This window comes from Colletes gigas, unplaced genomic scaffold, assembly GCF_013123115.1.
Source record: "Colletes gigas isolate AHSC1104 unplaced genomic scaffold, ASM1312311v1 Colletes_gigas_Sc00018, whole genome shotgun sequence".
NCBI lineage: Eukaryota > Metazoa > Arthropoda > Insecta > Hymenoptera > Colletidae > Colletes > Colletes gigas.
In genome coordinates, this window is record NW_025106647.1 from 1,293,917 (window position 1) to 1,320,581 (window position 26,665).

Here is a 26,665-nt window from a genome sequence, read left to right on the forward strand (position 1 = left end):
ATCGAGAAACGTATCTCAATCGGCAACAGTCCTCGCGTTCATATTTTTACAAACTGGAGTCCAATTTACGTCAATACGGGTCTGTTTACAAACCAAAACGCGACTTGCCCAAACCAGTCGTTAAAAATGAAGGTAGTGTGACAGTAGTGCTGGCGAACGTCGAATTAAATCCATACGCAACTGTGAGAGATCTGGCTAGAGAATGTGGAATTTCAAAATTCTCAATCCAACGCATTTTAAAAACACAGAACTTTTATCCCTATCGGTTTTCCGTTGAGGAAACATTGCGGCCTGGAGACGAAATCCGAAGAATGAACTGTTGTCGATATTTCTTACGGCGTATTCAGGAAAATGAAAATTTTGTATTTCAAATTCTGTGGACAGACGAGCCGACATTTACAAACAATGGGATGTTCAATCGACATAATGAACATACACGGTCCGTTGAAAATCCATGCCTCAGAAGGAACACTAAAAATCAAATACGGTACAGTGTAAATATTTGGTGTGGAATTTTGGACAAATGGATTGTCGATCCACATTTTTTTAACAGAACATTGACTGGTCATAGGTACCTAAACTTTCTGGAATCCGACCTACCAGTTCCCTTCCACGATACAGAGATTTCTGTAAGTATACGGCAAAACATGAGGTACATTCAACAAGAAATATCCAAAATTACGGAAAGAGACATCAGGAACACATTGCGCAACATCGAGAAACGGATGGAAAGATGCTTGGACTGCAAATGGAGGACCGTTCGAACACGTGTTGTAACGTAAGTACTCCGGAACGCTTGCTGAGAGACCGAAATAATTCAGAGAACTTTTATCTTCGATGACTTCCTAACGAATAAGTTTAGGGCATAAGTATGTCGGTACTTTTATATAGAGCATAAGAAACTACATCGACTGGTGCAGTCAACAATGTAGGTTTCCATTTAAAAAAAAGGTGCAGTTGCATTTTTCTGATGCACCAATGCACAAAAGTGCATAAAATTAGTTGCATATTACGCATCGTCTGATACCATTTAACTTTGACTTATCACATATTTTTCTATTCCCAACCGTTTCGGTGGTATAGCCTGTTCCAGTTGCGTGGGACACCCTGTATATACCATACTCGAAGTTACAGAACTCATAAATATTATTTGCCAGCAGCAATTTACGTTTAAAAAATTACAATGTAAATCCTAAATTAAAAAAAATAAAAACAAACAAATGCAATGTAAAATATTGAATATTGCCCCAAGTTGAGAGACACTGTTCTGAATAATTAATCTTGAATCAGTGATTAATGGCTAAACATCGATAGAATATAATGAGAGAGACAAATTGAGTTCCAAGAAGAATGTAAGAGATGGTGAGGGAGGGCGGAGCTTGGGGGAAGAGAAGAAAAAAAACTGTTTGATTTCTTTTGCGAAAAGATGGAGGGATGAACATACAGCTGCACGGCCTTGGAGGCATGTCAATCAATCGGGGAGAATCGATAAGCAATATCGCGGTCCGGTGATTGACCCGCAGCCACCGCGGTCGTTGAAATTGCATGCTTCCCGTTTATCTGCTTTTTTTATGGTATTACTCGTAATACAAAGAAGCATGCGACGTCATAGCTCTCCTTTGGCTGACCGCCATTACAACAGAGTCAACTCTAGAACGTAATTTTTCAGTTCTTTGGAATTTTTTTTTGGCGTGTAAAAAACATTTTTGTATCGAATTCAAACACGTACAATTGTGGACAAAATCAAGTCGACAGGTAGGGAAAATAGGTACGAATTAAATTTAATCAGAGTACTATAACTATTATTCACTTAAGTTTTACACATTGTATATCTTTATAGTACATAAATTATTTAGCGAATAACTGAAATTAATATTTACATCTGTGTTGAAATAAAGTATACTTAACGAAAAGTTGGTTGATTGTCGAGGGACAAAAATAAGTGGACACTTGCCCAAGATGTTATTACAACGCGAAAAATGTAAGTAAGAAAAAAAGAATTTTCGAATTAAATTCGTAATTTGATTATAGCGAACTGTCGAAATAAATTAAGTTACTGTGTAGTAGTACAAAAGTACAGTTTTTCTAAAAGTGCGATCGACAAAGTTTATACAAAATATTTATTACAGTCTACCGTTGAAAATTTAAGAGACTGCGGACGTAAACTTTGTACCACCGCAGGAGAAGATAGTCAAATTACTCTTAAATGTTGATAAAACCCAAGAATCTCAACGCGAAATATTGTTGAAATGTTAAAATTAAATGCGGCATTGAAAATAATATAACGAAAATTGCAGGAAACGGTGTTAAGATACTATAAATCCAAACATAAGCCGCATATTAACAACATCAACACGAGGAAACGTTTAGCTTCTGCTAAAAAATACATAAATATACCAGTATCATTCTAGAGAAAAATATTATGGAGCGATGAAAACAAATTTAAATTACAGCATTATGTATGGAGAAAAAAAATGAAGCATACAAAGAGATGTTTTGTATTATTACATTATTACGTCACTATTAAATTTGATGGAGGGTTATTAATGTTGTCGAGGTGTTCTTCGTGGAGTGGAATTGGCAATTTTATACAGATTGACGAAATAATGAATGCAAACAAGTATATTGAAATAACAAACGAAAATTTAGAAGAGACAGTTGCGAAAATGGGACTCGAAGAAGAATTTATTTTGCAATAGGACAACAATCCGAGGCACACAGCTAAAAGAAAAACAAAAAAGTTGTTGAGGATTCCAATATTAAATTATTGGAATGGCCGGCACAAAGTCCGAATTTGAATCTAATCGAAAACTTATGGAGCGTACTGAATTTAAACGTACGATTAGAAAAATGTCAGAACAAGAACAATACCTTTAAATATTTACGACTGGTATTTGAAAATATTGATAAACGTTACATTGTAAATCCGATAAATAGCTCTCCACAATGTTTAAAAACAATTATTGCAGCAAAGGGTGGCCATAGTAAATATTGATTTTATATTTTTATATATTTTATTATCTGTCCACTTTTTGTGTTCCTTGGTAATTAATCAACATTTTCGTTAAGTATACCTTATTTCAACATAAATGTAAATATTAATTTCAATTATACGTTAAATAATCTATGTACCATAGAGGTATATAATATAAAGTATAAAACTTAAGTGCATAATATTTATACTACTTTGGTTAAATTTCATTTATATTTATAAATCTATATTTGAAGAATATGCTCAATTTTTTGGATAGAAAAATATTCAATGTTATCGAATATCAGAAATTATCACACATGGGCAGATATTTAATAAGTAAAAAATATTCAGTACACGTATTTACGCACCAATTACGTCACGCCCACGAAGTGGACCGAAATAAATAACAATGAATGCTAGCAGAAAAGCCACGCTTATTCTTTCGGTCAAAATATGCATTTATTTCAACTGCGAAAGATTTAATGAAAATGTAATTCAAATGATGTGACTCAAATCGAGAGCTACGATAATTTAGCTAAAAAGCAGCACGTAGTTCGCGAGGGTTGCCGACCTCTGCTATACCGGGTGAAAAATTAAATATTTCTCTGTACAACCGTATCAATAAAAATATTAAATACAATCTTAAAATGAATAATTTTAAAACATTTCTGATACAAATACAAAATCTATTGATGGAAGTCTTCATTCAAAATAAACGTACGACATTATCAGGGTAACTGCTAGCGAATCGTATCGCGTAACTGGAATGTAAACGGACCATGGTTGCACTCGTGTTTAGACGTTAATAGTACAGAATTGCAGTCGTGCTTTCTGCAACGATAGAATCCGGACGATTCGAGCTTTTGTAAATCGAGCGGTTCTTAAGGGTAACTATCGACGGAGGTGGCACTCGACCTCCACTTTCCGTGCCGCATTCCTTGGCCCAGTTAATCACGGTGATTAGTCTAAACGATCACTGATCGAACAGTAATTAGCGGGTCGAGGCTTTCCCGAGGATAAGCACGGCGATACTTCGAAGGCGTTGAACCCTGACGGCAAAACGTTCAGACGCTCGTCTCGTCGATTTTGAAATTTCAAACAATTCGACGTTTCGCTGCGTTCTGAAGATTCCGAACGATCGAGGCGTCATTCTCGGTCCGAGATAACGCGCGCGAGCCATCGATGTTTGACAGAAGTGGGCTAGAAACGAGAAAATGTAGGGAAAATCTCGGGATTGGCGAACATTTTCGGTATAATCGAGAACCATTGACGTACACTGCAATTTTTGATGCAGCAGAGACTCATCAGGGTAGTTAAGAATCATTGAGGTACTCTACGGTCTTCGAAACATTTCCAAATGTTTGCAATAATCGAGAATCTTCGGGATATTCTGCAATTTTCGGTATAGCAGAGAATCTTCGTTTTAGTCGAGTATATTTGAGATACTCTGCAGTCTTCAAAATATCCCAGAATGTTCGTTAGAGCCGAAAATCTTCGAGATATACTGCAATTTTTGGTATAGCAGAGAATCTTCGTTATAGTCGAGTATATTTGAGATACTCTGCAGTTTTCAAAATATCCCAGAATGTTCGTTAGAGCCGAAAATCTTCGAGATATACTGTAATTTTCGGTATAGCAGAGAATCTTCGTTATAGTCGAGTATCTTTGGGACACTCTACAACCTTCGATATATCCGAGAATGTTCGTTAGAGCCGAGAATTTTCGAGATATATGTACTGTAATTTTCGGTATAGCAGAGAATCTTTGTTATAGTCGAGTATCTTTGAGATACTCTACAGTCTTCGATATATCTGAGAATGTTCGGTATAGTCGAGAATGTTCAGTATATTAGAAATGATTGGAAAGAAAGACGTTTATATCTTCAAATTTACTGTGGTTTCCGTCTCCAAATAAATTTTTTAAACATTCAGGAGTCGTTTAAATTTTGTTCATATCTCCAGAATAATCATCATTTTTTCTCCTCTTTTTAATTATAAACAGACATTTGAGAAAATTGATTTTAACAATATGCGAGTGTAGTTGTTGAACCTTAAAAATGGTCCCAGAAAATTTTTTGTACGATCATTTTCTATGACAGCAGCTAAAAAATTGTAACCTTATTTAATTTTTAAGAAATATTAAAATTTTTGTGGTATAAAAACTTTCTTAAAATAAACAATATTTTAGAATTAGTTAGCCTCAACTTATACCTAGAAACCTGATAAGTTGGAATATGTTACTTGTTAAAATTGTTTGAAACGATTATTCGAAGTAAATATCACTGGAGTATGATTTTAGATGATAGTTTTGAGTTTTACGTTCACATATTTATGTTTAAACACGTTACCAGAGTACGTCGTATACCGTACAACCACCAATGATCGTGCCCGTCACGTTGTCCGTCGATCGTCATTACTTCTGATTAGTCGATGATAGCGCAAAACAGACAGAGCCGATATCGCGACAAGGCACACCAATCGCGAAGCAATATCGTGCCACGCCCATGGGCAAAGTGTATTGTCAGTTAACGATTAGTGCTGTTGATAATCATACTCCGTTTAATAGCAAACCTCTCGATTACATACTGCAACATTATAGTCGTCCTACACGAACATATTCTTTATATTATAATATTCCATTAAATGTTCACGTCGAAAGATCAATAAGAACTAAACAGAAAAGTACTGAGAAGTAAGCTTATATTCTGTCTGTCACAAAAATAATATTTTTAAAATATTATGAACGTCGTGAACCATCGTGTATATTGTATCATATTCCATCAAATTTTTCCATCGAAGGAGCAATAAGAATCAGAACGGAAAAATACTAAGAATCGAGTTTACATTTTATGTATAAATTTGAACAAAAATACAGGTTACAATTCTGTATTATCTAATTAAACTAGTTTTTCTCGAATAGAATTATTTCAAATATTGAATCACAATAATAATCGAAGCTACGAATATTCGTAATTAAATTTTCCAATTAATTTGTATCTATTACGAGCAAAATAATTTGGCTGTTCGGAGCTTAATTTCTGAGTGACAGACAGACGTTTTAAACGATTATTGGAACGTTTGCTGCGTTATAATTATAGATTTATGAGTGCTGGGTCGTTTCGAAAAGTTTCTTAGGAAGGAACATAAACTTTTATCGAGCATTTTGTCGTTACAGGTCACGCTCTCCATCTCTATTCTCATCAGTCTCCATGTGTTCTTCCTGCTGGTCGTCGAGATCATTCCACCTACGTCACTGGTCGTGCCGCTGCTTGGAAAGTACCTGATATTCGCCATGATACTTGTTTCGATAAGGTAAGTGCTAGAAACATGTTCGAAGTAACTCGAATGGCCTAACAATTACCACCCACTCCTCAACTTTATCTTACTTAATAAAACCTTCCGAGTGATGTCTCTGCGCCTTCCAGCAAACCCAAACGACATTTATGAGTTAAAATATTCCAAATATAGATCATTCGTAAACATAAGTCATCAATTTACAGGTATGAAAATCCTAATTTCTGTATTTCACGAAAGTTGTAATTAACCATCGAGCAACATATGAGGAAATTTAATTGATATTTCCATGAATAGTTGCTCGAAATGTTTAGGAAATGTCTACAATTTAACTTGAATATGTAGATAAATTAAAAATTTATAAAATTTCGAATTTAAATACTTCGAAACAGAGTTTCCGAATAAAATAGTCAATTGCAGGCAGTTATGTTAATAATGAGGCGATAATTCTCGTATTAAATACCTACCATAAATCCGGTGTACTGGTATAGTGATCGTAAAATCAGATAACGTCCTTATCTGATGGTATATTTGTCAAGACACTTGTTTCGAAATCCGATAAGTCGTTACTTTAAGCTTGGACTGATTTTACGACCACGTTACATCGTCGGCTTCACTATACCAAGAACTAGTTATTAATTACTGAAGTTCCACAACTCGAGAAGTAAATAGGAACGCTGAGAAAACATGAAAACTGGTAGAAAATAGAATAGAAAGTTTCTCGGGGATTCCTAAAAAAGGCTAATTTGTAAAATTTTACTATTATAAAAGTTCAAACACGGTAAATTGTTAGAAATATACTTTGATAGCTATAAATATTAATCTCCTTAATATCAAAATTCTATTGAAATAAAATAATTAAATTAATTACATCCGTTGTATCCACAAATCTATATTTCTATTTAGTCTACCTGTTTGGAATTTCGGGGGATAACTGTAAACCAAAGTATTCGGATAAAGGAGGATCCACTGCCTCGATTTCAATACAAAAGCTAAAATAATTAAATATTTTACCAAGTCCGAGTGGTCGAAAATGCGTTATTATCAGCGAAGTAATATTATGCGGGCGTTGTCAAAGGTGTGGCCTAAGCTGAAATCCCACCAGATTAGCGCTTTTGGTTAATTCATGACGCTGAACTGTTGCGCCAATGGTTTACACTTCGCTCGAAATGTGAAACCGTAAACAGTTATGACCACCGACTTAAGCCGGCTCCGCACATTCGGCCACTTGCCAACTACCGTTCGCTTGCCAAGCACTAGGCTACTCGGCGAGCTCCTCCACACACACGCATGCACGCACCACATAGGACGAACGCACTAGATCGCATTTCAGGGAGCCTTAACATCGTCTGTGACACGTGACAAAGTGATTAGACGCGTCACGATGCTCAAATTTTCCAACCGAAACGAACCGAGATCTCGAAAGTTCTGTGGCGCTGCTTCGCTGCGGGTAGGGGATCTCGTGAGAATTCGTAGGAGGACAGAAAAGGAAAGGAGGGGGCGCGTTTCGTCCGGGCCTGCCAGTGGACTCATCAGTAAGGCTTTCTAGCAGGCCCTGCCTTAGACGACTCGGATATTGGGAAGTCGTTCGAGGAGTGTATATGTATACAGGGTGTTCGGCCACCTCTAGCAAAAATTTTAATGAGCGATAGTAGAGGCCAAAATAAGACAAAAATCAAGAATACTAATTTGTTGGTGGAAGCTTCGTTAAAAAGTTATTAACGTTTAAAGTGCCGCTCTTACTGAATTTTTTTCTCGAAAATGCGCAAGATTTCGGGGGTATGTCTATTCACCAAAAATGACTGTAATTGAACCCTACAACCGAAAATAATTTTTCCACAACGATTTGCAATTTTTTAATTTTCTCGAATAATTTCACACCTTCTCTATTTTTTTTCTCGAAAGTGGGCAGGATTTCGTGGGTATGTCTAATGACAAAAACTGATTGTAATTGACCCCCGCAACCGAAAATAATTTTTCCACAACGATTTGCAATTTTTTTTCTGCGTTGAAAAATTTAGGCACCTAATTTTATTTTCAGTAAGGAATTTTTTTCTCGAAAGTGCGTACGATTTCGGAGGTATGTGTAATGATAAAAAATGATTGTAATTGATCCCCGCAACCGAAAATAATTTTTTTAAAACGATTTGAAAAATTTTTTTTCGCCGAAAAATTTCAGCACCTACTCGATTTTTTTTTTCGAAAGTAGATAGGATTTCGGAGGTATGTGTACTCACCAAAAATGATTGTAGTTGACCCCCGCAACCGAAAATAATTTTTCCAGAACGATTTGAAATTTTTGAATTTAATTGTTAATAACTTTTTAACGAAGCTTCCATCAACAAATTAGTATTCTTGATTTTCGTCTTATTTTGGCCTCTACTATCGCTCATTAAAATTTTTGCTAGAGGTTGCCGAACACCCTGTATAGCAACGGAGAGGTCGGTCGAGCGCTTGTGAGAGCGCGACCCCTCTGGTGGCGAGCATGGGAGGCGACGCCACAGTTCCGAACCGTTCGAAAGGAATCAAACAGTTCGAATAGGTTTCGAAATTCCATACAATCTTCGGTATATACGAGATTTTCGATAGATCCGAGAATCTTCGGTATATCCGAGAATCGTCGAGATGCCTAACGAACCGAGATCTCGGAAGTTCCGAACCATTCGAAAGGAATCAAACAGTTCGAATAGATTTCGAAATTCCATATAGTCTTCGGTATATACGACACTTTCGAAAGATCCGAGAATCTTCAAGATGCCTAAGAGTTATGATATTTATTCTAAAAGTAGATGCAGAACAATTTTTTTAACTCTTTAACTATGTATGAGAACAAGAAAAAATGGGCCTCGATTTTGTAGAAAGTATCCAAATAATTTATACTATGTTGCATCGAAGAAAATCTAAGACCCTTTCCGTTTTATTTCTTAACAGTCGTCTCTGAAGGTCTATTTCCTGTTTTCTCATGCAATTTTTAATACAAAACAACACAAGTACTAATGTTCCAACGACTTGAATTTACACAAATAAATTTCAATTGTAATTTCTACTGGGGCCTAAATTGGCGTTAACGTCCTCAGAAATAAAGTCCGGTGCTCTAAGATAATGAAACTTTTAGATTGGAAATAAAAAGGCAAACGCCCGAGTGTAAAGTGTGAGGAGCCGTTACTCCGTTGCATATATCAGCCGAGCAGAGCGATATTGCAGGGTTTACTTTTACGCCCAGTAAAGTACACATGTATCGCGAGAAACATAGCAACGGCAATAAAGACAGAAATAAAAAAATACAGAAGAAAAGGGACTACGAAACCGGACATAATAAAGTGTCGAATCTTCTGGAAGCAGAGGTAGACAAAAACTTTTATACGTGCATAAATTTCCAACGAAGGATCAAGGATAACAGTATTTTATGTTTTACTCGTCGAAGCAGAAGGAATCAAGCTTATACATACACACAATATATTGAGTTTACTATTTTTTTAACACCCTGCATATGAAGAAAAAAAATAAAAATATCAAAACTTGAACTTTGAAGTACAGCCATTTTCTTATTTATTGGGGTTTCGATTTTTCCCTTTTACTAGCCATACACACAAACATACAATAATATATACATTAACTTTTACTATTTTTTTAACACCCGGAATATGAAGAAAAAAAATTAAAATATCAAAACTCGAACTTTGAAGTGCAGCCATTTTCTTATTTACTAGGGTTTTGATTTTTCTCTTCTACTAACCATACACACACACAAACATACATTAATATGAACATTAACTTTTACTATTTTTTTAACGTCTTGCATATAGAGAAAAATGCTAAAATACCAAACCTTGAACTTCGAAGACTGCCATTTTCTTATTTATCAAGATTTTGATTTTTCCCTGGTATCCCCCCTTGTCTTCGTAAACGATCCTTTTATGAAAAAATAAAAATAAAAAATTGCTCACGAATGACCACGAATCTCTCTCCCATCCCCCATATTTTATTTAAATTTCTTTGAGCAAGTCTCTAGCCTCGATAATGAACGTCCGAGCACAGACAGGAGCGAAATCGTGGCGTCCCAGTTTACGGGTAGTTTTTTCCCGACTTAAAAATCTTGGTTTTGAGCGAGCGGATTTACCAACTACGAGCACAGGCAGTCCCGTAGGTTTGGAGAAGATCCAGATTCGCGGCCGCCCCATTCTCCTTTTCATTCCACTCCATAAAGCTAATGTCTTGTTTTACCGCTTTCACAATTCGAGATCGTCGCTTTGCCGTCGAATAAACGAAATGTCTCCACCGTTTTTCATCCCTCCTACTTTTCCCCTAGGCCTCTGGGGTATCCCGGTATCCCCATAACCCCTGCACTATCACCGGAAACCTCCCTTTACTGTTTCTTCTTCTTCTCTCTTACAGGCTGCAATTTCCTACGTTCTGGAAATCGTTTTCCTCCTATAGAAGAGCCTTTTAATTCCGTTATAATTAACGTCCCCTCCCCCCACGCGATTGATACCGACACTCGGCCCGAAACAATAGTCCCGGTCGATCGATCTTCCCCCCTTGGTTCTCGGCTTTCCGGAGACAATAGAAACGAAACGGAAGCCGTGTCTGCCGCGGCAAGAAAAAAATTTATGAGCATTGTCTGTGCTTACTGGAATAAAGCAGATGGAAATGAACGATGAAAGCCAAGATCCAGCAGTTCGTTTCGATTCGACATTATTCGGCGATGTTCCTTGGCGGGTGACAACGAAATCATAAAATGCGTTATTAAAAATTTACAAGCTACTCGTAACGACCGTTGTAACGCCCTGTGAAATGGACGTAAGGTGCATGGATGCGGCATAATGGAGTCACGTGATCTCACGTCTCGGCCGCCATATTGATTCTGTTTTCGATCGCCTCGCGGTGTCTATCGCGTACGTAAATAAGAATCCGTCGACATCGGTCTAATTATCGACGTAACGACGATTTAAAACATTGAAGGTGGCACGCGAGTCCTGTGACTTTGTTTTCCAGCGTATATTTCGATCGATCGAGGCACAGGGGCAGGACAAAAATTAATCAAACGGAAAATTGGTCCCAAGGGTAGGCGTCGAACAGTATCGACAGTGCGTGGAACCGTATTTCCTATTTTGTTCTCTGCGTCAACGCGAAAAATTCGCCCAGTGTCTCGGTGTGTTCCCTCGACAGCGTAAAAATTCCAGCTAGGTACACGGTCTCGTTCGATATACGGGTCAGCCGGTCGTCGACATTCCGGAACATTAATTTCAGAAGTGTTTCTATTCACACCCCTGTATGGGTTCATTGGCCCGTAAGGGCTTTTTTCAAAGGCCGCTGGCTGCCTCGCACGAGGTGAAAAACCTCTTTGAAACTGGCACCGGGCCCGCGTTTAATATTAATAGCAGCATTTGCGGCTCCGTACGAACGACATTTAACTAACGAGGACGCCTCGATTCGGTCACCGTACTCGTTTACGGTTTTTTCTACACTTTTCCCTCTCGTACGACTGTCGGGGGCCTCGAACCACGTGTCGGATGTAAAAAACGGTCTGGCCAACCTTCGCGTCGAAAAACAAAATTCTAAAAATTATTTTAGGGGATATCTCTGGGGAATTTTTGTCGAAGAACCTATAACACCTTTTGCACTCCCAAAGTTTGCCTGAAATGGCGTTAAAACTCGATCGAAGTAAATTTCCCGTGATAGAGAAGTAACAGGGGGAACATCATTATACTAAACACGCGAATTCGTCCATGTACGGGCGCGTTAAATGCCCTAATCGCCTCTCGGAGAGATTGCTTTGATTACTGCGGTGTTCAACGGTCTCCGGGGATACTCAGCGTCGCAGAAACAAACACTATGTATTAACATTCAACGCGCGAGGCGCAAATTTTAACCTAAAATTCGCAAAATGTAAATGATAACGCTCCCCTTCCTAATGAGTGGCCGCAATTTAATTTCACGACGCGTTGCATCACACGCAAACACACGTACACAACGGTTGCGTAAACAAGCTGCGGCAATGCGTTTCATCGCACACTGGCGACCGTAACGATGGAAATTTAAGTTGGGAATTATCAATTTAAACGAATCTGCAAAGAGAATTAAAACAAATAGAAACGAAACGGTCATCAATTGTTTCGAAAATCATCGGACATTAAAATACAGAGCCTTCTATATCGGATAACGAAAACAGGGAAATTATTGATATTATCGGGTTTCTAAATTATCACTAACGAAAAACGAACTGTATTAGAGAAACGTAGAATAACGTTAGCCTAATCATGAGCGAGATACATAAATTTTCAAGAATAACGAAAGCAAATTAGTCGAGGAAATAATTCTTTTTACATAATTTTACGTTGTTTCGGTCGTAGCAATTAGGGTCCCCGGTTTACATCGATAATTATACGGCCGCGCGAGGCGTTTAGGTTCTCCGTTCTTGTGTCAGTCAGCGAACTTCCGGTGGATGTTGTGAGCAACGGATCGGGTTTTGTAGAAACCGCCTTTTAGCGCAACACGGGCTCCGAATTTAATACAAAGTCGTTCTAAATATGATGACTTCCTTCCTCCAAGGTAGACAGAATTGGGAATTCCAGACAGCCGGAGGAAGACGAAGGAAGCGCGTGGAGACTTCCGTTCGCCGACCGCGCGCCCGCGTTGCTCCTTCGAGAGTAGAATCCAATTTAAGCATGGCACGATTCCCAAGTCCTGATATCGAGTCGACCTAATTGCCGTACTTGTCAGCTACTTCTGCATCCGAAATGCACTTCAAACCACTCGAAAACCGCCATTTGTTTATTGCAAATTCAATTATAAAACAGCAACACTTGAAAATGTTTTAAAAATTGCAACCCAACAGTAATTTTCTTTAAAAGAAATATATGTACCTTCAATTTTACAGACCTAAGCCTACCAGGCAATAATTAAATAAATAATTAAAAATTACATTTAATTTTTGCCCCGACAGCTTCGAAGATATTTAAATGTTCTCTCCAAGTACATTTCGAGTCGAACAATTCGTTTAAAACTGTTTTCAAAAGAATTCTCGTTTAATGGAACCCAAGAGAAACCCGTGTCATACATATATGCATGAGTTATAATAAACTATGCAAAATTTTCCCTTAATTTTTTTTCTATCTCTACGCAGAGAATAGCTGTAATTCGTTCCAGTTCCTAGATTCGCTTTCTATATAACAAGTGCCCTGCAATTAAACTTTCAAATTCCTCCGCATTTTCGTACGCCTGCATTTTAGTATTCACGAGCGCAGCCTAATTCGGCACCATTGGAATGTTTAATTTGGAAGGAACTACTGAGAAACCTTTTCCAATAAATAATTATCAGTAACAACTTATTCATCAGTGATTGCCAATCTAACAAAGTACAATTGATTGTAACGTAACAATTGGAGGTACCGTGAAAAACAACAGGTAAAAAAAAAGTAATTCCTTTTCTTTCGTATGAAACTTTTATTTCCACCTGGATCGATCGCCCCTCTTTTCTGGAAATTGTTGTTTCAAAGGATGTTCGATTATGTCAGAAAGAACCTGAGTAAGAGGAAATTGCACGCTTCGGTCTCATGCGAAATGGTTTCATCGAAGAGAGGGGGAGGGGGGAAGAGGAACAGAACGGGCTGGAAAGTAGTATAAAAAAAAGCATACCCAATCGAGTCGTGGAACTCGCAACTAAAAAATTGTAAAACTTTGTAACACCTTCGTCTCGCCATTTAATAGAACGATAGACGCCTGAACGGAGTGTCGCGGCGACGACGTCCAAGTTTCAAACTTGTTTAAAGTTCGAATGCGGTCTTATCAATTCTACGGAAACTTTCCATCCGACTTTTCCTTTCCATATCCAGCCTTTGCTCTCCACAACTCGCCAACATAACTTCTTTCTCGTTATTCTCTTCCTTTCATTTTTGTATTCTGGCAAATTGCTTTTTTACATTTTGGTTACGGAAGCAATACTTCACAGACCAAAGTATTTTCTTAGTTAAGGGCATTCCATTCAAAATATGGGTTTCTCATTTTTTTAAGAAAATCTTTAATTTTGAAAATCTCGAATTTTATTAAAAATTTGTTTTGCAGTAAAAAATTATGTAAAAATTTAAAAATACGTATTGGATGATGCAGATTAGCCCTGATTTTTTAAATAAATTTCTGTTGAATAGAATAAAAGATACCGAGCTCAAACTGTAAAGTATATTTCATATTGAAGACACTCGAGGATTCCAATAGACCATCAATTTCTAAACATTCCCAATTTGTTAAAAATTGATTTTTGCAACCAAAAATTCTATAAAAATTCGCAGACCTGTATCCAACAACGTAAATTATCTCTAATTTTTTAAATAAAAAAATTTGCATGCTACAACACCATTCGTTTACAAACAACGGGGGCTATTTTCCAAGTAGCTTTCCCCAAGTTAAATTTCAAGCTTAAGAAGTTCACTGTCGGAGGAAATTCTTCCTGCGGATTAACTTCAATCTCGAAACCGTTGATCATTGGGCAACATCAATCGTAAGAACAGTATCTTGTGTTTAGCAAATCGCTGTACGAGACACCTCGGAAGATTGATGGCAACCCTAAGAAACACCCTTTTGCTTTTCATCGTTTTGCCCCGCCGATATAACAAACGTTTCTCTAATATACTTTCTATATACTTTCGCCGACTGGCTTTATATTGGACACTTGTTCTGGAGTGATTAATTCACGAAAACCCTCTGAATAATGATGAGCTTAGCGTCTATATTCGCGCACTTGCAACGACAAACGAAAGATTAGTTTCCCCGGGCGCTGGGGGGGAAAAAAGAGGCAAAGAGGAAACGGGACTGATCTCGCCCGGTACTATTTGAAAGTTAAATCGTGTTCAACTTGCAAATCGTTCGTTTCGGCTCAATTGGGGAGTGGGGGAGCAGGAGGGGCCGGAGTTCGTTGATTACTCTGCGCCACCCTTCGATTGAATCTTAATCGGAACGATACGGTCGAGGCTCGACCAACTAGTCATCATATTTTTTAGTTTCACTTTTCTCGTTTTATCGACGTTTCTAAACATTTTTAGAGTCACTTTTAGAGAAGATATTAGTTCACAGGGAAACATAGTTATTCCTGGACCGCCAAATACAGAGTTTTTTCCATTTTTTCGTACACACTTCAACAGTGTATCCTACAAGTAAAAATTTGAAATGTGATGTTTTTTTATTTACTAAAATTTTGTTTAAAGAGAATAACTCCTAGTTGTGGACAACTTAAACATTTCTTTATCAGAGTTTAGTTTGTATTGTTTATCCTGGGTGCTGAAGTATTTCTTCTTCGATGATAACTTTTTGTTGTTATAAAATTTTGAACTATTGTTCAAGTTTATGTTCACTAAATTGCAAAGAAACTCACGATATCGAATGCTTGCAAAAGATTGATTTTATTTTATTATACATTTTTCTTCTTATTTTAATGTCCTGAATCTCAACCGAGTTTCACACTTCATATTTTTGCCATAACTTCTTAACAAAGCATTTATGAATTGTTTGTTATATAACATTTTAGTCTTATTTTTACTTGTAGAACACACTGCTGAAATGTGTACGGAAAAATGTGGAACACCCTGTATACAAGAGACCAGAAAGTTATCAAATTTCGAACGTAAAAGAGGATATGAGTTAAATATTTTTGTTACCTTAACGTAAGGCCAGATGTGGATCTATCGACCTAACACGCCTAGAATAAATTGCTATACTTTTGAGAGTTGCTGTAGATGCCACGCATTGTCCCCCTTTCATCTAGGATTCGCGAACGGTGAGTTTCCACGGAAGTGAATCGCCCTTTGTGTTGACTTCCGTGCCTCCGTCAGCCGTCGCCACGTTTTGACATCGAGAAGGTATTGCGCGTCCCCGGTTAAACCATAACAAGCCCGGAGCCAAGAAAGAGCGGCACTCAAAGTGATGAAATTTACTTAGGGAGAGTAACGACGTCACTGTCCTTTCGAACAGGTCATCGTAAGAAAGGAGGAAGGTCCACCCTTGAAGAGGTTAATGTGGTTGAAGAGAGCCCTCTAAACATTTCGTAACTTCAGTTCGAAAGTGAGAGTTCAAGTTCAGAAATATTCAACGTAGAACATGAGCTAAATAGAATCTAAAAATTTATCGGATATCTGTTCGATCGAATAAAATTTGTTGGTGCATCTAAATAATATTCTCCGTATCTACTTATGCTGATGTCCAAGAATAGTTAACCGAGAAGAGGATGATTCTAGATGAAAAAGTGCATAAAAAATGTAGAATACAATTTTTTTATACGAAGCTTCGTTTTAGAGAAGATCAAACTTATAATAAATCTTGTGTATCTAAGTAGAAACACTGAATATTGGTCAGACGTGGACATCAACTGTTCGAACTGAATTATCTCATTAAAGAGGCACCGTAAGGAAAAATAGTATTCTATATTTTCGACTCGTTTTTAATTGTAAAACTACATTATATTGAATAAAATTTGAAAATTTGTCGAATACATGTTCGATTAAAGGGACCACGCAGTCAGAAAATCAATTTTTTTTCGAAAGTAATATCATTCAGAAATTAAATGTCACAAAAAACCTCTCAATCTGACTGCCTGGTCCTTTTAAACAAGATGTGTTTTACGTCTGGCTATTATTAGCTGTTTCTACTTAAACGTGTGCCCCATGAGTATTCAAAGTCGATTTTTTTGATAACATAGTGTCGTATAAAAGAAACTTGAATTCAGTACAAATTGTTTCGTAAATCGCGGGAAAATTGAGATTAACCCCCGTCGTGAAATCTGTTTCAAGCCGAGAAGCGGAGCAGAGATGTTTCAGGATGGTTGGTTTACCATGTTAAATGAACCACGCAAATATTAATGCTCCGCGAGGCGACTTGACGCCGCAAATTTTGTTCCTATCCCCCCTTTCGTATTCTCTTTATTTATGCCCCTATTTCTATCATTTTCTCTGACCAACACGGTGGGGCGAGCAATGATGTCGTTAGTGAAACAAAGTAAATTTTGACATGATATAATTGACAACACTGTTATGCATATTCTCATAAAATGGTAGAGAACAAAAACATTACTGGAAGAAAACTTTTATCAATTCACTAAACATGTGTTGGAAATTTATGTGGTGATTCTATTTAAAAAAATCAATCAAAAATTAATTATATTCCACATTTTTCATCCATTTTGTCAAATAGAATCACCCTGTTCACGATTGACAATATTTGAACTCAGCATAAGTAGAAACATTGATAAGGTCAGACAAATGTCCGAATTTTTAGATTCTATTTAGAATAATGAAAAATAAGTATTATAGTTGGATAAGATGTCATTCTATGATCGAAAACGAGTTGAAAATATAGAATTCTATTTTACCTTACGATGCCTCTCTCATGAGATAATTCAGTTTAAACATTTGGTGTCCATGTCTGACTAATATTCAGATTTTCTACTTGGATACACAAGATTTATTATAAGCTTGATCTTCTGTAAAACGAAGCTTCGTATAAAAAAATTGTATTCTACATTGTTGATGCACTTTTTCATCTAGAATCGTCCGCTTTTAGTTTTACTGTCCTTGCACAATAGAATAAGTAGAAACCAGTGATTAAACTGAAACAAAGTGTTCCGACTATGGACCAATGTACAGAATTCTTCAAGTATGAGTGAAGTAATCTTTTGACGGAATAGTTTGTTCGATCTTTGTGATATTACTGAAAGGATCTGGAGGAAAGGCGATGATTTTTCGGCCCTTTGTTCGGAGTAGCTGTAGTTACAAAGTCGAAAGATAAAAACACAATACAAACCGTAACGCTGTCTCAAGTTAGAGAAAGATTCATTCGCAACAGGAGAGTAAGGTCTGCCGTGTTTCGATATAAACTTTGAGATAGTGTTTACACATCAGAGATGAGTATCACGTGCTGGAAAGCTTTCGCGAATGCCTTGGAAAATACTTCTTTTCGGTGGCGACGTTCCCTGTAAAACAACCGCGTAAACCAAATCCCAAAGTTATGGGAAAAGTTATGTCATAGCGAGAATTGTCGAATGAAACTGCCTTGGTAGACAAAGAACGTTCCACGAAACTTTGACGGGGGCTGAAAAATATCTGGGAAAACTTTAAAAATTTCCACGCCTGATACTTTCTTCGACGCTGTTCCAACCGAAATATCTCTCATGAAGCAAACGTGTTTTACAATTTTTATAAATAGTTTCAAGCAATAATATATTATACAGGTGCTAATTTGTTTTATTTATTATACGAATAAAGTGGTGAAATAAATAAATATTAAACCTGGGGAGTAAGAGGAATCTCGTGCAATATTTTTCTGGCGAGAAACGGAACTGTTTCTTCCGGTATTGCGTTTAAAGTCTCAGTCGCGATCGAAGCGAAGCATAATAAGAATAGGAGTTGAAAGGGCGGCCCATTGTCTCTTTGTTTAATTATCCCTCTATACACGAGTATATAGTGTTGCATTATTTTTACAGAGATCTACGCAGACCGCATTAATATCGAAAAGCATTAACGGGAGCGTTTCGTACAACCTCGATCGTAAATGCGATTCTTTGTGGCATTGTTTTTTCGGCCCGTACAATAGGACCGTTAATTAAGAATAGAATTACTTTCACATTTCTCCATTAAATTTTACAATATCGCGAAAACAGTAACTCCCAACGACAACACTTTTAATCAAATTTCAAACAATATGTTATTTAATAATAATTCTATAATCGGCCTCACTGTGCAATTTTATCGATGAATTATTCTCGAATGCTTTAATAAATTTTAAAGAGAAACAAAATTAAATTTGTTTATTTTAGTACGACCTTTTTATTTAATAGAAATAAATATAAGAAATGTTCAAAAATAGATCCAATATAAGATTGTAAAAATATAAAACGATCGTAAAAAAATAAATAAATAAATCAGTAATTTTTCATTATTATCGGTATTTGAGCTCTGAAAACCTAGGAAATTGTATGTTTCATGCGTATTGGATTATTTTTTGAGTCGTTTGAACCCCAAAATTTGAAATCTGGTCGACCGTGGGATTAAAGGGGGAGGGGGAGGTGTGGAAAGTTCAGATTAAAGCCAGATCAACAGGGGTCGCTAAATATTTATAAAGGGCTGGCATTCGTTAAGGATTGACTTCTAGATTGCTCTTCAAGAGACCACCGTGTATGCTTTGTGTCTTTCCAACGATCACAAAAGTCATCATCGTTAACTGTGCGACCGGAATTCCTGGAAACGTTCGCCAGTAATTTAGAATTCATGGAGTTTCCCCCTATGCAACGGTTGAAGGAAGGTCGTGTAATCGTGCATGATCGCGAGGTGCGAGTTAGAACTGGTGTTTCCGGTGTGAACGGAAAACTTTCGTCGCCATTCTGGTGTTTTAGAATATTCGAGAAGATCTGTTTCTTTTACAAATTTCCGTATTGTCACAAAATGCATATTTATAGCCTTTCAATATTTAGTAAGATATTCTAACATTTATATTTTCTTTCTGTTAATTTTTGTCCAAAAAAATATTTTATTAATTTTGATTAACCTGGTAAAGTCTCGAAAATTTTGAGAACATGATATAAATAATATAACAAACTGAATAAACCAACGACTTGCTTCTTTACTTTTATATGATTTTCAGATGAAAAAATTTCTTTATTAATTTTTATTAACCTGGTGAAGTCTCGAGAATTTTCAGAACTTGATATAAATAATAAAATAGATTAAATAAACGAACAACTTGCTTCTTTATTTTTGTATGATTTTGGTAGACTGTATAATAATTTTGCCAACATTTTTCATTTCTCTTCATGAACCATAAATTTGAAAATTAAAAGGATGGTTTTATTATTTCACGCTTGGAAAAATACGCACATGTCAACTGAACCAGCTAAATTTCAGTGTCTCTGAACATTAGCATAACCTACAACATGATGTGCGCAGTTAGCGACCTAACTACATATTACTGATTACAGTAATGCTGTAGCTAATTATCATAGACATTGGTCCGAGCGACGATATCTGTGTCCGGCTCGTTCGTCTCTGGAACATCGAGTATGAGAATCAGAAACAATGATAACTTGCAAATTATACACCTAACGTCCATGTTTGTTATATCTGTCTTCTCAAATTTCAAAAATTCAGCACATCGATCGAAGAATTCGCCAGACTAGAGCCTCGCCATTTATAAATAAAAAAATAAAATATTGACTAACCCATTAAACTATACTTTACAGAAATTTATAAAATATTCATGTAACATTAAAAACTATGTTTCTACTTTTTCAATGAATTCAACAGAAATTTGAAGATGTAGATTTCGATGCAGAATAAACTTATTTTACAAATTTTTTTTATCGTTTTAGGATCACCCGATATACCAACGACGTTTATAATAATGTTTAATTGATTTTTGTATGCATTTAAAATGGAAGCAAATTGAAATTCTCTTTTTTTACGCTTCCTTATTTATCTTCCTATTTTTGAATTACTGTTTGAAATTTTCGTCCAAGTCTTGTTTCACCCTGGGCTTCGAAGGTACAATGGAAATTTATGGTGTTGAAAGCGAGGAAGCATTCAAATAGGCAAAATGTCGGATAATAAACCCTTGTTTAGGGCTTTAATGACGTATCCTTTACACGTTGGAAGTGTGATAGCGGAAGTCGGGGTAAAGGTGACGCCTAGGTCATATAATACCTCCCACTCGCCCAGTAGAGTATCGCCAATGGTGTAAGAAAATTGAATTACACGCTTCTTTTAACTGAAACGAACGACAGGGCACTTTGAAATGCTGGAAATTTGCATTTTATATTCGTACTCCGTCCACGGAACCAAATTAACATTTTCTCTATAATAATTACGTCTGCCGAGGAAATATGTCGGATCTTCCCTTTAAAAAATCGAACTATACAATTTTTTAAAATTTCCCCTACATTTATTAAACTAAAAATAACCTTATATAATAATAAAAATCTAATAAAAATAACAACCTAATCCGTGGAAGGGAATAATAAAATATTTTATGGAACGTTCGATGAAAAATTCCGGGGGGAAAAAACTGAAATCGTTCTTCACTCGGTGCTCCCCGTCATAAATAGAAGAAAAAACAAACTTGACGTCGTTAAAAGTTTGTCGAACAGTATCTTACGGATTTTTAGGTTGAAGGCTCGGCGTTATCGCTCGGTCAGCGCCATAAGTTTTCCTTTCGTTTACTTCTCGAGAATGCGCTCCAGAAACGTGAGCTGGTTTTTCGAACGCGATTAGAATTCATGCGGTTGCAACTGTGTGCTCGCGTGAAAAATGGACGGCCTTTGAATCCAAGTGGAACGGCTTTCGGCAAAGGATGCGAGATAAAGCGTGGCAAAAAGTAGAACGTATAGTCAGAGATTAAATGCATCGACGGAAGCAAACGGATTCTCAGATTCCTTACATCGCCACCACTATAAATATTAAATTGGAAAAAACGCAAAACCTGTTGAAAGTGCATTTAATTATAACAGAATTTCTCAGAATCCTGCCCAACGTTTTCGGTAACATAAACGCCATTTTTCTATGGACTATCAACCACCTGAAGTCTGAAGAATAACAGGATAGACATTTTTTAAAGGGAAAAATTATTCGAGAGGTCCTTGACAATTTTTCGGTAGTTTTTTAAATATATTTTAGAAAGCTGGTGAAATTAATATTGATAAATATCTACAAACGTCCTGATAAAGAAAAATTTTTTTAACGACTTTAAAATAAACATGAAATATTTACCTATAATAATAATATGTATATAACGATTATTAAAAAATTCACGAGAAAATTCCAGCAAATCCTCAAAGAATGGATCACAAAATTCTGTTTTACATACCACGGGGTATCGATCGTCCAGATAAAATGTACGATCGAACCACTCTGATTACGCATACGTTTTAGCACTGAACGCGCCCCGCGAAAAAAGTAATCGTCGGATGATTCCTAACGAACCGGGGGCTTCAAAAGCTCAACGCTTTTTATTCAAGACACTTTTTGTTCGCCTTTTCTCCGGGAATTGCCTGCGTCACGTCCTACGCAAGTCACTTCATCATCGTTGCGCCCATCAGTCACGGGAAAAGAACGCTTCGCGGAGCTTTGCAAAAAATCTAAGGACAGAGAGGAACGGAGGAAAATTCTTAACGACGCCAATGCACAAAGAAAAATAATGGGGAAGACGCGAGAAGACCAGGCAATTTTAATAACAAGCGATTAAACATTGCTGCGAAACGATTATTTCCTCGTTATTATTTTCTACTCGATAGATTATTATCCTCATTCGCCATTATTTGCGTCTAGAATTCAGAAACGCATGAATTTTTTTTTTTAATTATAACCACGACCAATTAAAATTTATCCGGTACACTTAAACAATTTTTCATTTTACGAATCGAGTTTTTTTCAAATTCATATACTCGACGACGAACCTTGTTTGCAATAATTGTTTCGCTTAAAATATCGAATAAATTTTACAAAATTATACACAAAAAAAAAGGCTGAAATACAGAGGTTGACTTCTGTTTTTCAAGGTTATCCAAAGGTCAACATAGTACAAATGGTTGAATTCATCTTTTAGATTTTGAAATTTAGGAAAAATATGGCCTCGAGAAAATTCTCAAGTGGTCTTTTTAACCAGGGGACAAAATAAATGACGCGAAACAATATTCTCGAACTTTGAATAAGGATGGCGTGTTCCGTGAAATATTAATACATGTTTGGGAAATAGAATTTAGTTTAAACGGAAGAACGCCATTAATTTATGGTAAATGGCAGAGAGAAACTATATTTAAATTTGGCGATAATAAAATTTGTTATTTACGGAACACGATAATACGAGTTGAATCCCTCCTTAACCGAGTAATACGAATTTCGAGAGGCGGACAAAGGATAAACATAAAAGAGGAATAAGAAGGCGTGGGTGGGAAAGCGAGTTCCGAGGCCGATAAATGGTTCCAAGTCTAGTCAAAGGATGCCGGTCCAATTTAAATCGTAGTCCGTAATCGATTATTGTTTAAATATATTAATAATGATGTATGTTGCATAAATATCATATACATTGTAAATTGTTTAATTTGACTAAAAATTAGTACTAAATCGTCCCCGTTTCTTTTATTATTTTACAGTATAAGTGTCACCGTTGTTGTCCTCAATGTCCACTTCCGGTCACCGCAAACGCACAAAATGGCTCCCTGGGTGAAAAGAGTTTTCATTCACATTCTTCCTCGCTTGCTGGCTATGCGAAGGCCTCAATATAAATTTGATACAAATAGGTGAGGATTTATTTTATCAAATATTTACATACAAATTTCGTTCTAATCAACCTGATTGAAAAATAATCTTTAAATATTGTTACTTCTCTTCTATATTAAATATGCTTGCACGTTTTAGATAATAGCATTTATTGTTAAATGAGCCTCTTCTTAACGCTCGTCTTATAACTTTCATTTTGTTCACAGATATACTTCAAGCAGAGTTTTAATGAGAACTGTCGGAGGAAAAGAAAAGGCTTGCTATTATCCTTATCGTTCATCCACTCAAGAGGACAGTGAGGAGCACCTAACACCTAAACGATTTCATAGTCGTGTTCCTTCGAAAGAAGACCTCTCACCTTCCAGGTACACACCATAATTTATAATTATAATTTTAAAAAATTCTAATAAAAATTCTAGCCACTCCAAATGTTTCGTTTTTCCCCCAATAAAATATACAGGGTGTTCGACCACTCTAGGGAAAAATTTTAATGGGAGATTCTAGAGGCTAAAATAAAACGAAAATCAAGAATACCAATTTGTTGATTGAGGCTTCGTTAAAGAGTTATTGACGTTTAAAATTTCATACCAAACGGAAAATTTTTCGACGAAATTGAAAAATATCAAATAATTCTAGAAAAATTATTTTCAGTTGCAGGGGTTAATTACAATCACTTTTGGTGAATAGATATACGCCAGAAATCCTACCCACTTTCGAGAAAAAAATTGCTAGCCAAAAATATAATTTCTGGCCAGACATGTTACCCCGAAATTTCATGCAAATTTTAAAACGTTATAACTCCTGAACGGATTGGACGATTTTAATTTTTCAAAATGCAAATTACGCGTATTTTGATGAAGAATTCGTAGAAATTCCAAAGATGTTCGAAAAGTTGTTCCTTTACACCGGAAAGTGAAAAAAACCCCCATAAAAGTGCTTCAATTTTCAAACGGCCATAACTCCTATAATAGTGAATATCTTTCAATGAAAGTTTTCCTTGAACTAGAGCTCATAAAATGAAAAACGAATTTTTAAGAAAAATCGACAGGGGGTAGGTGCCTAAATTTTTCGGTGAAAAAAAAAATTCCAAATCGTTCTGGAAAAATTATTTTCGGTTATAGGGGTGAATTGCAATAATTTTTGGTCAACAGACATACCCCCGAAATCTTACGCGTTTTCGAGAAAACAATTCGAATAAGTGGACAAATTTTATCAATAATTTTTGACAATAATTTTGTTAATAACTTTTTAAGGAAGCCTCAATCAACAAATTGGTATTCTTGATTTTCGATTTATTTTGGCATCTAGAATCTCTCGTTAAAGTTTCTTCCAGGGGTGACCGAACACCCTATATGTATAATAGATAATTTTAGAAAATTATTATTACTGGAAAAGAAAAATGATACATTTGGAGTGGCTGGTATTTTTATTCCACGTTTCCTTGGACTCCCAAAAGGAACGTAGTACGAATAAACAAAAACTTTTTACTTACAATTATATTATTTCGTTTGCAATTCAGTCTCACGGATGGTGCACGATTCGGTGGAAGTTGCTTAATTCATGGACCAACGTTACCACCGCTTCCACTTCATACCGAGTGCGAGAATCTTTCCCTTTCCGGTGAAGCAGGGATCGAGGAAGTTAAAAGTCCAGTTCTACGAAGTCCCCCCACCTTTTCCCATTCCCGTTGCCCGCCAGAAATTCACAAGTCCTGTATCTGCGTGCGTTTCATCGCGGAACATACCAAAATGATCGAAGATTCAACAAAGGTATTTTTATTATCTTTCTAACATTTTTTCACAGTTTAAGAGGGGAGAATATTAACGAACCCCTTTCTTTCAAACTATTCTTGACAATATTGTGCTTTTGAAGAAACGATTTTTTTTATGTAGATTCTATTTATTATTTATTAACTGAGGATATAGTCATTCGGGTGAAAAATGAAAAGAAATTTCTTAAGGTAGTTTATTGTGTGTTCGCATTTAGTTTAAAGTAAAAAACTGAAATTATAGGTGTTATTCCCATCCTTGCAATCTTAACAATTTATGATTTTCTTCGAGCAGTCCTGAGTATATTTGAAATAAATAAAAATTGAAATATAATCGATAAAAATTTGAATTTCGATTTCTCGAGTAAGGGTTGGAATTGAAGAGTGAATAAATTGTGAAAAGGTGAAAATGGACTAGAAGTACGTGGTGATTATCGAATCAAGTTTAAAGTAAGAATTAAAAACTCTAAATAGTATTCCCACCCCTTGGTTTGCAATCTTAAGAATGTACAATTTGTCTCAAGCAATTCTGAATATTTTTGAGAAAAATATAAATTGGAAAAGATTGATGGAAACCTGAATTTCGATTTCCCACGTAAAGGATGGAAGTGAAGAGTGAATAATTTGTGAAAAGTATTATTTTCACTCCACATTTTGCAATTTCAAAAATTTATAATATTTTTCAAGAACTTCTGTCTATTTTTGTGAAAAATAAAAATTGAAAGAGGCCCATGAAAACTTGAATTTCGATTTTTCGCTTGTCGGTTGGGATTGAAGAGTGTATAATTTGTGAATAGGTGAATGAGAACTAGAACTACTTGGTGATTTTCGAATCTAGTTTGAAGCAAATATTGAAAACTCCAAGTATTATTTTCACCCCACAATTTGCAATCTTAAAAATGTATAATTATGTCTCAAGCACTCCTGAGTATTTTTGAGGAAAATAAAAATTAAAAATGGTGGATGAAAATTTGAATTTCTATTTCTGGTGTGAGGGTTGGGATTGAAGAGTGAATAATTTGTGAAAAGGTGAAAGAGGACTGGAAGTACGTGGCGATGGTCCTGGACAGACTGTTCCTGTGGATCTTCACCCTGGCGGTCCTGGTGGGCACGGCTGGTATTATCCTGCAAGCTCCGACTCTTTACGACGACCGGGTCCCGATCGACAAAAAATTCAGCGATTTTGCCACCACGACGGTGGTGAATTGCCCGCCGCAATAGTCTATGCCTGAGCCCTGCACCGTAGATAAAGAGTAAGGACCAACGCCTGGAAGTGACTCGATACCAACCCGGAATCCCACTCTAGTCTCAGGAACCTCCAACTTCCATCGATGTTCGATAACGCGAAATTACGGTCAAAGGGCTCCATTTTCTAAAACGA

General features: G+C 36.3%; 1 protein-coding gene across 7 annotated transcripts in view; it reads left to right on the forward strand.

Moving 5' to 3' along the window:
• LOC122400481 (acetylcholine receptor subunit alpha-like) overlaps positions 1-26,665 on the forward strand; it is a 176,581-nt gene extending 149,916 nt beyond the window's left edge. For 2 of the 7 annotated variants that reach the window (XM_043401977.1, XM_043401978.1), the window contains exons 7-11: positions 6,149-6,285; positions 23,390-23,536; positions 23,723-23,881; positions 25,036-25,285; positions 26,314-26,665. In XM_043401977.1, the coding sequence (XP_043257912.1) occupies positions 6,149-6,285; positions 23,390-23,536; positions 23,723-23,881; positions 25,036-25,285; positions 26,314-26,505 (885 nt within the window). In that variant the 3' untranslated portion in view covers positions 26,506-26,665. The remainder of the gene's footprint in view (positions 1-6,148; positions 6,286-23,389; positions 23,537-23,722; positions 23,882-25,035; positions 25,286-26,313) is intronic. The other 5 variants (XM_043401979.1, XM_043401980.1, XM_043401981.1 and 2 more) reach the window with 3 other exon arrangements.